At 40.8% G+C, this 13763-nt stretch overlaps 1 protein-coding gene across 1 annotated transcript; it reads left to right on the top strand.

The window, feature by feature from the left end:
* Positions 1 to 585: 585 nt before the first annotated feature.
* Positions 586 to 13763, top strand: LOC106577826 (kelch-like protein 33). The gene is made up of 4 exons (XM_014156187.2): positions 586 to 2634; positions 10136 to 11075; positions 11200 to 11370; positions 11508 to 13763. Exons 1-4 carry the CDS (start codon positions 1770 to 1772, stop codon positions 12028 to 12030), a joined length of 2499 nt encoding a protein of 832 aa, XP_014011662.1. The 5' UTR covers positions 586 to 1769; the 3' UTR covers positions 12031 to 13763.

The raw sequence follows: 13763 nt of genomic DNA, 5'->3' as shown, positions 1-13763 counted from the left end.
AACCACATATATAGTGGTAATGCAATAATAATAATAATATATATAGTAGTATTGTAATAATATATAGTGGTATTGTAATAATATATAGTGGTAATGTTATAATATATAGTGGTATTGTAATAATATTGTAACGGCTGTCTATGGAAGAAGTGGACCAAAATGCGGCGGAGTTAGGGTTCGTCATATTTAATGTCACGAACACTATGCATTTACAAAAACAACAAAAACTGACAGCCAACACAGTCCTGTCAGGTGCAACCACATTGACAAGCACAATTACCCACAAAACCCAAAGGAAAAACATGCTCCTTATGTGTGACTCCCAATCAACCACAACCCTCTACAGCTGTGCTTGATTGGAAGTCACACGGCCAAAATCAATGAAACAATAAAAAACACACACTCCCTTCTGCCACGTCCTGACCCAACTACACCCTCTACTGGTCAGGACGTGACAAATATATAGTGGTAATGTTATAATATACAGTGGTATTGTAATAACATATAGTGGTATTGTAATAATATATAGTAGTATTGTAATAATATATAGTGGTAATGTTATAATATATAGTGGTATTGTAATAATATATAGTGGTAATGTCATAATATATAGTGGCAATGTCATAATATATAGTGGTAATGTCATAATATATTGTGGTAATGTCACAATATAGTGGCGTTGCCATTCTGCCCTTGAGCAGTTAACCCCCCAACAAAAAACCTGCTCTCCGGGAACCGATGACATGGACATGGATTAAGGCAGCCCCCTGCACCTCTCTGATTCAGATGGGTTGGGTTAAATGTGGAAAAACACATTTCAGGTGAATGCATTCAGTTGTGCAGCTGACTAGGTATCCCCTTTCCTTTCCCAGATTCCCCAGTGTTTGGCTGTGGAGGAGCAACACAATCCCTCTGACCCTCTAAGCATGCCATAACCCAACTGATCCTCTAGTCACATGCACTGGGAGGTGGCAGCCAAGGTCTTGGAGAAAGAAGCCTTGGGATTCGAGGAGCTCGAACAGGCTCCAAGCTTAGAACATTCCCCTTTTTACGGTTCCAGGTTCTTGACCTTCTCTGCTTCAAGTGTAATACACAGTACAAACTACAAAGAAATGAATTGAAACATAGAGCAATTATTTGAGAAAACAAGTCAGGAAATAATGAATGATGAGAAAATGTTATGGGCATACAATAAAGAGAATATGGGAGAATGGCAAGATGCAGTCAGTGTAGGTCATTGTAAGACACATCTCCATCACTAACATAACCATATAGGTATTGCATGGTAAAATTGGGGACATACTTTTGCAACTCTGAATCCAAAAATAAAATGAAAATTGTTATTATTAGTCCCTACCGTTGGAAAACTTTGAGGGATGAGAACATGGACCAGAATCAGAGACAATTATTTATCGTTTACTGTGAGGGCTGATCTGTATGACTTCAGGAGTTTATATATAGCAGTTTGTCTGGTTGAGTGGGGATTTATAAAAGGTTGTGTCAAACAGGAGTTAGAATACACAAAGAAGAGGGAAGGGAAGGAGGAGACAACGTAGATACCTGACCCTGTAGAGAGTGGGGAAGAGAAAACTGCACAAAGATCACCCACAGTCAGTCAGATAGCTATAACTGAGAGCTTTTTTAGTGTGGCGACAGATTTGTGTTGTGTTTTTTATTAAAAAAAACTACATTGATATAATAGTAAGCTGTATGTGTAGGGAGGCAGTGTTGGACATTTGTTGAGATAAAGACTGTTGCTGTTGGAAGCGATGGCTTTATCTGGACCATGCTTCCAGAGGGGTTTGGAGGCTCTATGGAGGCAAGATGAAGAATTTAGGGGGGATAAGCACAATATAGATCGAGATGGAGAAGAGTGTGCAGGAGAAGTGAAAGAAAAGGATTGTGGGGATCAGGTGAACACAGAAGAAGAAGATAAAGATGATGAAGCATTTAGAAGGGAGGAAAACAGTCAAATACATCTAAAGAGAGAGTCAACTGAAAAAGAGGAGGATGAGCTTCAAGAAGTGAAAGAAGAGTGGACAGTTGTTGGAGGGCAGAAAGGTGGAATAGAGGATGTGGATTCAATAAGGGTATACGGCAGAGACTCCTATACAAGAGAAATGTTCCAAACCCTGCAGCAGCTCAGGGACTCCTCTCTCCTCACTGACCTGACTCTGAGCACTGAGGATGGGCAGCGTCTCCACGTGCACTCCCCTGTCCTGGCTGCTGTCAGCTCCCTCGTACACCAGAGACTGCAAGAGAGGGATGAGGAGAACGAGAGGAGAGAGGTTGACATGTATATACAAACAGAGATATCCATCAGTCTGGGTCCTGAGGTGGGGTGTGTGGGGCTGGCAGGGGTGCTGGAGTTTGCCTACACTGGGGCCTTAGGAGCTCTGAACAGACACACACTGGCCCAGATACAGACTGCAGCTACTATACTAGGGGCCCCCAGAGTTCTAGAACTCTGCAGTGAAGAGGAGGAGAAAATGAAGAAGGGAGTAGAGAAGAGAGCAGAAGAGAAGATCTCTGCTGAAGAACAGATGAAGGTCAGTCTTCAGTCCATCAGACAATTGTGGACAAAGAGAGTGGGCTGTGATGTGGAGCTGGAGGTTGGTGGGGCATCATTTCATGGTGAGTAGACTGAAGTCAAAATACATCACGACTATGTATTGTAGAATGATAGAGGAGACTATTTATTTATGGGGGCTCATCCTGGATCAAGCAAAATAACCCCTTATGATGTTAATCATGTTGTTTTTGAGCATATGATGTTAAATATGATGTTAAAGGCCCAATGCAGCCCGTTTAAAAAAAATCTCAATATCAAATCATTTCTGGTAACAATTAAGAACCTAACTGTAATTGATTTAAATGGTGAACAAGAAACAAACACATTTATCAAACAAAAATGTAGCTAGTCTGAGTAGGATGGGTAAAACAGAAAATTAGCTGTTATTGACGGAGAGGTTTGAACCCACTTTCATATTGGTGTATTAACTAATTTGCCACCTGGTGATGTCACCAGGCAGGTCAAACCCCAACACACCAAAACAGACAGAAATTTCAGGCAGTCTTTTCAAACAGCTCCTACACTAAAATTGCATTATCATATTTTCACAATTTCACAGTATAAATCCAACCTCATAGTGTGGAATTATACACTGAGCGTACAAAACTTTAGGAACTCTTTCCATGACATAGATTGACCAGGTGAATCCAGGTGAAAGCTATGATCCCTTATTGATGTCACTTGTTAAATCCACTTTAATCAGTGTACTGTAGATGAAGGGGAGGAGACACGTTAAATAAGGATTTTTAAGCCTTGAGACAATTGAGACGTGGATTGTGCCAATCAGAGGGTGAATGGGAAAGACAAAAGATTTAAGTGCCTTTAAATGGGGTATGGTAGTAGGCAGAGGTGTGGACTCGAGTCACATGACTTGGACTCGAGTCAGACTCGAGTCACAAATATGATGACTTTCAAATCGACTTTGACTTTAACACCAATGACTCGTGACTTGACTTGGACTTGAGCCTTATGACTCGACCTGACTTGATACCCTCCCCAAGCCCAAATATTAAAAATGATGCTATTAAAAAGTGTGCAGCGCATCAACTCTTCATTTAACGGATTACAGTTTGAATCGGACAGCAGCCAATCAAATTGTGCCAGCTGAGAAAAAGTTGTGCGTGGCAGTGCAGAGGAACGTCGACGAGTGAATTCAGATGGAGCCCTTGGAAAGTTGATACCCAAAATTATTATTTTCGGATATAAAGACAAAGCTGTGTCAACAAAAAACGGATTACAGCTAGCAAAACATGCGGGGAAAAAATTACAGACGGAGGCGCAACAATTTCCAACCATTTGAAGCTGCACAAAGAACGGTAAGTCGTGGCTAATATAGCCGACGGCTATAGATTTTATTCCGTTACTATTGTATCATGTAGGCTAACGTAACGTTATGAGCCTCCACACAGTCAATGAGCCTCCACACAGTCAGTCAGTGCGGGAACGTGATCATTGCACCCAAGATTGAGCTACAACTGGCTAGGCAGTTGATAGTTTAAATCCTGCCTGATGTTACTGCTGTTCCTAAAACCATTGACATACGTTTGCCTACTGTAACCACACAGAGAGAGAGTGTGTGTGGGTGTGTGTGTGTGTGCGCATGTGCGTGTGTGTGTTAAGGTTGGGCGATTGTGTACAAGCCAACATCGCCATGATTGCGCCCCATAGCGATCCTCAATAGTCGATCTCTATTGGGGAGGGGGGGGGTAATTTCTCATGGCTACCCATGTATTTTCATGGAAATATAATGTTTATTTGGAAAGTAATAAATATATAGATATTTTTAAAAGCATTCATGATTTGCGTAAATGTAATATACTAACTATTACTCTTGTTAAAAATATAAAATGGTATTACATTTGGTGAAGAGCACATTATGACTTGTTTAGGACTCGAAACTCAAAGTTTAGGACTTGAGACTTGACTTGAGACTTGACTTGATACTTGACGGTCTTGACTTGAGACTTGACTCTGATTTGCCGGTCTTGACTTGGGACTTGACTTGGGACTTGAGTGCTAAGACTTGAGACTTACTTGTGACTTGTAAAACAATGACTTGGTCCCACCTCTGGTAGTAGGTAGGTGCAAGGCGCACTGGTTAGATTGTGTCAAGAATTGCCACACTACTGGGTTTTTCATGATCAACAGTTTCCCATGTGTATCAAGAATCATCCACCACCAAAAATACATCCAGCCAATTTGACACAACTGTGGGAAGCATTGGAGTCAACATGGGCCAGCATCCCTGTGGAACGCTTTCGACACCTTGTAGAGTCCATGCCCCGATGAATTGAGGCTGTTCTGAGGACAACTCAATATTAGGAAGGCGTTTCTATTATTTTGTACACTCAGTGTATATAAAACACTACAAAATCACGTTTTAGACTCCATTGGGTGTTTTCCCTAAGCACTTTTCCCACTCCATTAACTAGGCTTCATTTCATTTAAAGTTTCAATTCGCTAGTCAGAAAAGTCTGTATTTAGAGTACCACAGTATGAGTCAAAGAGGGAAATGGTTCCAATCGTTATTCCACCATTAATTTTTCCCATAGTGGATTTTAGAAACACTTCAAATAAGGGCTGTGTTTCATGTAGGCTTACCCTGGTGTAATGTTTTGATAACTGTGTAAATCTCTCTAGGACAAGGTAACTTTTATCAATATATTCACCTGTATTTACCCCCCCCCCCCCAAAAAAAAATGAAATGCTAATTAGCTGCTAATGTGGGTATCATAAAGAACTACAAACACCATGATGATCTGGAAGAGACTGACAAATCAAGGCAAAGGTAAGAATCTCTGGATTAACGATCTAATTTGAGCTAAATGTAGTAATTAAAACATTGGCAACATTTCAATTCTGTGAATTGTCTTGTGCAAGTTTTAAATTCACACAATACCTTTTAGCAAATGTGTCAGCTAGAGATGACGTGCAGGAGCTTGCAGGGATTTGTAGTCTTGCATGATGTCTATTTTTATGCTAATTATAATTTTTGAATCTGAGAGTAAATAGAGCTGAATATATTGATAAAAGTCACCTTGTATGATAGAGATTTACATGGTTATAAAAATGTCAAGCCAGGGTAAGCCTAGTACACAAAACACAGCCCTTATTTTTAAGTGTTTCTAAAATCCCCTATGAGAAAAATGAACAGTGGAAAACCGATTGGAAACATTTCCCTGTTTGACCACTAGGTTTTATTGGTATTATGACACCTCCACTGTGGGGCTCTATTCTCCCACTAGAATGAAAGATAGGCTATGCATCTTCTAGTGATCTATTCAAGGGCACAACTTTTACTGGGGACTGTGGGATATGTCCCCCCCCACATTCTGAAATATTATATATTATTTTTTGTGCTCTGTGGTTGGCTGTGCGTTGTTGTTGGCTGCTGTCCAAAAAAAATTCACGGAGGAGTGAATTTACACGTCTGTTGTAATGTAAGTGGTAACGATGAGTTGAAATCTACTCATGTGTGGTTTTGTGGAACATTCATTTATTTGATTTAGCGTGTTTCATAGGCCTATATAGCCAGCCATGGAGTCGGGCGCATAGGTAATTTACTGTACTTCGATTGACGACCGAACAGCTTGTGTTGATTAGTTATAAAAGGTGTCGAACTGACTGAATAAATGGTATTGCATTGGGACAAGTAAACAAAATATCTTGTTTGTATTTTCCTTGGATTCTAAGCCCATGTCGAGACTTAGCACCCTCTTCAGCGTCTGATCCCGTTAGCGGGATCAAAATCCAGCGAAAAATCATATCGCCAATTAGCATTAAAAAAAAATCATAATTGAAAAAAAAAACCTTTTTTTTATTTTTTTTTTATAGATACACCTCTCCTGAATCGACCCACGTCGTCCGATTTCAAAAAGGTTTTACAGGAAAAGCAAATCATTAGATTATATTAGATGAGTCCATCGTAAAAAGCAGCTTCATAGCCATTTTCCGACCAACCACTTGCATCACATATAATCAAAAAACAGCTAAATGCAGCACTAACCTTTTACAAACTTCATCAGATGGCACCCCTAGGACATCATGTTATACAATGCATGCATTCTTTTGTTCAATAAAGGTCATATTTATATATAAAAACAGCATTTTACATCTCTGTCTGAGGTTGACTACATAATTTCCCCTCAAAAGCGTCCCGGTAAACAATGCTACATTTCCCTAAATTACTATCCTATAACGATTTTTTAAATGTATATTGTCAATCTAACATTTATAGATGAATATCTCTTGAGAACACCTGTCATACCAGATTTTAAATTAACTTTACTGGGTAATCACACTTTGCAATAAAAGGAGATGCGATACTCAGAAAATGAGCTAATATACAGAGCTCGGCGCCATCTTGGAAGCAATCGCATGTCACATCTCATCTTGTATAATATTGTCAATAATCGCCTACCTTTAGTTGTCTTCATCAGAAAGCATCCCAGGTCCACAACAGATGTATTTTCGGTCAAAAAGTCCATACTTCATGTTCCATTAGCCTGATGTTGGTAGCGCGTCCTATGGCTCTCTCCAAGCTCAGTGCTGAAGTTCAGAATAAATGCAATGCTCGCGCATGTAGGTTCGTTCAAACATGTCAAACGTTGTATAAAATAAATCTTCAGGGCCTCTAACACCAAGAGAGCCAATAAGATTCGAGGGGGATGATGTCATGGCCTTTAAAACCGTATCCAAAGGTGGGGGCAGACATGGCCGCCGGCGTCATAATGGTGATGGCCCATCCCCTGTGACCAATTTCAAACTCGTGTCATTCACTGAGTTTTGACTCTATAAGGCTCAAACCACTGTGAAAGGACTGGCGACATCTAGTGGAAGCAATAGGAAGTGCTCAATGAACCATTGTTAACGGTGTGATTAATAAGGAAAGATGAGAAGTCGAGTCCACAATTCAGAATTCCACTTCCTGTTTCAATCGGTCTCGGGGTTTTGACTGCCATTTGAGTTCTGTTATACTCACAGACACCATTCAAACAGTTTTAGAAACTTTAGAGTGTTTTCTATCCATATATAATAAGTATATGCATGCCCTATCTTCTGAGTTTGATTAGTAGGCCGTTGAAAATGGGAACGATTTTTTTTCAAAATGCGCTGTGGCGCCCCCTATCCTACGGTATCCTCAAGAGGTCAGTGTAGCCTAGTGATGGGTAGGGTTTTTTGCGAATTAAGGACTCTGTCTGAACAAATCTTTTAGGTGACTGGAACCGATCACATTGGTGACTTTCATTTGGCTCCCTAATTTGCATACTGGTAGGCTGCTACTGCTTTTTGGCGATTATCTGCAGATAACCCAGCTAGCAATGAGGAATCGGCCCAGAAGCGGCACTCTGGGCCCTCAGGGGCCGGAACTGATTGAATCGGCCCGGAATCGGGTGTCGGACTCGGCCCGGAATCAAAATGAATGACTACCCAGAATCGGCCCAAGTACATCGGGCCGTTTCCGTCTACCAGAATTCAGCCGAATTTGCCGGCATCTTACCAGAATCCCCCTCAGAAGCGGCCCGATGCAAATTTAAATAAAGGTATACAAAATTACCCGATATAGTCTTTTTAAATATGACTATTATACATTTTATACATACAAATTATACCCATCTACAAAAAAGCTATTTGTGACGGAGGAAACACCATACACCTGGTGACCGTGTCAGCGTGCATGTGCCTAGCCCGCCACAGGAGTCGCTACAGCGCGATGGGACAAGGACTTCCCTAACCCGTACGATGCTGGGACAATTGTGCATCACCTGATGGGTCTCCCGGTCGTGGCCGGCACGGGTCTCAAACCGGAATCTGTAGAAACGCAGTTTGTACTGCGATGCAGTGTCTTAAACCACTGCGGCACTCAGAAGGTTCCATCCACTAAGTTTTTAATGCTTATCAATTGCCTTGCACAAAGTATCAAAAACTAAAATACTACACAGGACTCTTAAAGAATTTAATTTAAATGTTAATTGTATTTTTTCGATCACAGAAACAATGAGAAAATATGGAAAAAATAAAGACATAATGAAATGTTAATTATATAAAGCAGCTCGTGTAATCATCTGACAGAGAGTAGCCCCAGTCAGCCCGAGCCCCAAATAATACATTTGGGCCAGATAACTCACACCGGAATCGGCACGAACTCAATCCCCGGATCCTAGCCATAAGTAATACTGGCGAAGGCGACCCAGACTCGGGCAACATTACGTCGGCCGAGTGTGACTCTCAGCCAAGTGCCCCGACTCTCAGCCGGAATCGGCCCAGATCCACTGTGCTAGCTGGGAAATAATGATAAAACATTCGCAGAAGATGCCAAATCATCACTACAGGAACAATAAGTAGTGGAGAGAGAGTCTCTTTCTGTTCTAAAATAGGATAAAAGAAAACAGATTGAAGGTTGTAAAAGCTAATGTCATGATACTTAAATGGTATTATTAAAGGTATTGATATAGGCCTACTGATTTAATTAAAGTGTCAACAATGGAGTGAGTAGTCAACTTCTGCTTTCTGTGTAGCAAAGTCCAAGTTTAACACCTGCTTCATTTTTCAATCACACCTGTAGGTCTAGTCATGTTCACCTAACTTTGTATAAAAGTGTGGATGCACAATCTGCCAGGGTGTTTCTCAACAGGGAATCCATGTTTAACCTTTTTTCTTCGTTGTTTTGCCAAAATAAACTACATTGAAATAGTAGACTAGATTTAGTTTACGCCACAATAAATGTAATTCAAAGGGCTGACTAGACTTTTTTTCTGACTAGATTACTAATCTACCGCTTTACCTCAAACTCCCACCCACAGTGATTGATTGACAGGTTTGAAACCCTACCAACTCTGTGAGTCAAAGTCATCCTGCCCCCTCACCTGACAATCCCACCCACAGTGATTGATTGACAGGCCAAACTATTAAAAATAAATGTGGTAATTCATATCTTGCAGTAAATATGACTTACATCTCAAGAGAAGAAAGGTTTCATGTAACACAAAATTTGGATCTTACTTAGAAAGTATTCCTGATCATATAGGCCTAGGCTTAGACGTTATCCAAAACAATTTACAACCCACTGAATTCATACATTTTCAGGATTTTTTTATTGCAAAGTCATTTTATTGCAGTCATTGTAAAGTTATTAAAGTATTCAAAATATAGCTGTGTATTTTGGATGGAATCAAGGCATTAGAATGTACCAGAGGACACCAAAATAGAGCTCGTGCTGCAAAAAAAATGGGGGCTATCACCCGTACTTTTCTATTTGGCTGGCTACTCCATATACTTACAGAAAACACTGTAAATAAGAATAATAGGTTGATATATAAATATTATTAGTATATTAATATATAGTAACATAATAATAATCTGATTTTATGAGAAAGATTTAAATGAAATGTTAATTGTATATTTTTTTGTTTATTGTTGGGGACTCGTCTGGGATCAAAACAAATTGTAAGATTATGCGTTTTATGCATAAGAGTTATGATAAACCAGATGTGGAAGTAGTCTATATGAGCTACCTGATGATAACAATAATATTCAATTTCCTCTTCTCTCTCCTGACTCAAGTCCACAGAGTGCTCTTGTCTGCCAGTAGTGACTACTTCCGGGGAATGTTCACCAGCGGGATGAAGGAATCCCAGCAGGCCTGTGTGGCCCTTCCCTTCCTGGAGGCCTCAGAGCTGGAGGCCCTGATTGGCTACTCCTACAGTGGGTCCCTCCCCCTCAGCTGGGGACGTGTCTTTGAGATCACCTGCATTGCCTTCCAGCTCCAGTTCCAGCCCGCCCTCTTGCTGTGCCTCGACTTCCTGAAACAAGAAATGGACGCCCACTCCTGCCTGGACGTGGCGTCCTTCGCTGAGGCTTATGGTATAACAGAACTCCTGGAAGTGGCCAACGACTTTGTCCTGAGACACTTCCAAAATGTGGCAGCCACCCCTAAATTCCAAGACCTGCCAGTCAAGAAGCTTAGAAAGTACCTGAAAAGCAACTCCCTCTTTGTGCCCTCTGAGCTTGTGGTCTTCAAGGCAGTGGTGGTCTGGATCGAGGCCTGTCCCAGCGAAAGGCTTAAACTCACCAAAGAGCTGATGAAGAACGTCCACTTTCCTCTCATGACATTCAAGGAGTTCAGTGAAGTTAAAACCGCAAAACTGTGGACTGAATGCAACATAAAACGTCTCTACCAGACTATGCTGGAGGACTTTCGCTCTTTTCACATTGCATCTGAGACCCTATGCAGGGTCTACCTGCCAAAGGACAGCCTAGTCTTGGTGGGTGGAGACCAGATCTCTGCCGACTTTATCCGGCGATCCCCCAGTCGAGAACTGTGGTTTGGGAACTCTCTAAGGAACTACACAGGCATTGTGAAGACAGTTGAGTGGAGGTTGCTGGGAGAGATGCCAAAGCCACCAAGGTTAAGTCACGAGTTGGCTGTAGTCGCAGGGAAGTTGTACGTGCTCGGGGGACAGAGTTATAAAGGCATGCTTGGCGTTCTAAACTCGGTCTACAGGTGAGATAAGAACTTTTGGATCTGTATCTACTAACTAATGAGGCCATTAGGTATTACTATTTTTACATATTTATGTTTTTACATTATTTTCTTCCTTCATCTCTCATTCTTTGTGTTCTTTCAGATATGATCCGCTTCAGAACCGCTGGGAGAGATTGGCCAACTTGCAGGAGAAAAGGTGTAATTTTTCTGTGGTTGTTCTAGACGAGATGATATATGCCATTGGAGGGTACATTGATCCAGAAACTAACCTGGATAGTGTGGAGCGCTACTGTCCAAATACAGATTCCTGGAGGTAAGGTTTTTCTTTGGTAGGAATGGTAACACAGAATCACTTGCGGTAGTTAATGGTTCCATTGGAAATGGTATGTAACTTAAGTAAAACTTTGTTTCTTTGTTGCGATCTTTACCAAATGTGGCCTTCCCTGTTAGCTTTGCCCAACCCTTGGATATGACCTTGAGTTGCCATGCTGCCACATTGTTGGATGGAGAGGTCTTCATCTCAGGGGGGTTCGACTGCAGGTGCCACTGTCTGGTGTCCATGTTCCTGTACCATCCTGAGAGAGGAACAACCTACCTGGCAGAGATGAGCCAACCTCGAGCCCATCACTGCATGGAGACTTTAAACAACCATCTTTATGTGGCTGGAGGAGTCACTGTTGATGAAAACATGACATCTATTGACCAGCTGGCCTGTGAGGTCTACGACCCTGTGAGTGACTCCTGGAGCGCCCTCACACCCCTGGCCGTCTCCCATGTTGGAGCAGCCTCTGTGGTTCTGGAGGGGAAGATCTATGTGCTGGGAGGATACTGCCAAGAGAGATACAGGGAGACCAGACTGGTGCATCGCTATGATCCCACCATCCAACTATGGGAGAATATCGGCGAGATACCCGGACCTAACACTGACATAAGAGCCTGTTTGCTCCACCTGCCCAAACACTTGAGACAATGAAACATCACTATACATCCTATAACACCACACTAAATATTATTCCATTACATGACCCACACCTTACTCCACCAGTATTCTTATAAGTTAAGAATACTGAGTATACCATCCGTCTAGCTAACACCAAGCTATATTTTCAGTTTTGCAAATCATTTCTGTTGTTAATATTTAGCTCACACCATTTCAGATCATTAATAAAATGATATATACATGTTCTCTACTGTCTCACAGCTAACTGAACCAGCTGGCGGATTGCTAATTTTCTATAGGTAAATTCAATGTAGATGTACAAGTTGATGGTGAAAATCAAGCTATTTAGCTAGACAGCTTTTTTGGCATCTGCTTTAGTGTCACATTCTAGGGCTTGGGTAATAAATGAACTATCATTAGCTAGTTCCAAAATTATAACCAATTGCCATAGCCAACTTATGTAATGTAACATTGATCTTACAAGCATGTATTTCAATGGATGAGGATGTTAATATTGCTTTAACACTTTATGTAGCATGTGCCATACTTGAATCACTATATTCACAAGGACACCAATTAAGCAACTTTAACATGTTTATTTCTCTACATGTGCAGGCTATAAGTGAATTACTATAACAAAACAGGAAGGGTATTACAATTTCAGGGTAGCTTCATGTCCTCGTGAGAAATGAGAAACTGGGAAGTCATACGTCTGACATGAATGTGTTCATTTGCCTTTGAAGTGGGACAAATTATTCAACCAATAAGATTTTAGCTAGCTTGCTAAACTAGCTAACATTGCTAATGATCAAACTAGCTACATTTGTCTACATTTGTCCAAAATCATGTGACATAAAACATGACTTTTCTGTCCTTGCATTTATGGCAGTTTAAGTTGTTATTATATCATATATAAAGCATTAATCAGTTAAATTAGACATTTAACTTGAACCCTGTAAGAATCCTAGATCTAGCTGTCAGACAGTTTTTGTGTAAAGATATCAGAAATGCAGGGTAACTACGTAACATTTCGTGTCTCCTTATGTTACAGGGTGGAAACCGTTTTCATGGGCACACAAATCCAAAATGATGTATGCAATTGCAAAATGGAATGCTTCTAACGAAAGAGTCACCTTAACTTGATACTTAAAACCTAAATCGATACTGTCATTAACATGGTTCTTCAGTAATTAAGCATTCTACTTGTTGGATGCGCATTTGGTGTCCAGCTGATTAGTTACGTTGTAATCGTCATCTGATCCAGGAAGGAATTTTCTGAATGACAGTCAAGTGACGAACAGCTGTTGTGATAGCGCATGCGATATAACAACTGCTGGAAAAAAGGTGTTTGCGAGAAAATTATTTTGGTGTCTCATTCGTTATTCAGGTGAAAACCTGTGTGCCTGGATCCACAGTGAATCTAATATCTCTAGCGAATTGATGTTGATCATCTGTTGTTGTCTGATTGATCTACAGCATGGTCTCATTCGATTTAACAAACAACGCATCAAGGTAATGAATTCATGTTTTCATGTTTTTGTGCCTCCGATTGGAAACCTAGTGTGCACAATTGTAGAGGATAGACTATTGCTCAACACCCAAAGCTCTTCCTAATAAAGGCTGCAATATGTAACTGTATGGGCAACCCGATGAAATTCACATAGAAATGGGAGTTATAGATCTGTCATTCTCATTGAAAACAAGTCCAAGAAAAAAGTACAAAAAAATTATTGAACTTACTAAGTCGCTCTGGATAAGAGCTTCTG

The sequence above is a fragment of the Salmo salar genome, chromosome ssa18, assembly GCF_905237065.1.
Source record: "Salmo salar chromosome ssa18, Ssal_v3.1, whole genome shotgun sequence".
In the NCBI taxonomy this organism is placed as follows: Eukaryota; Metazoa; Chordata; class Actinopteri; order Salmoniformes; family Salmonidae; genus Salmo; species Salmo salar.
The sequence above is the reverse complement of the archived record's forward strand: the minus strand, read 5'-3'. Positions and strand labels throughout refer to the sequence as shown.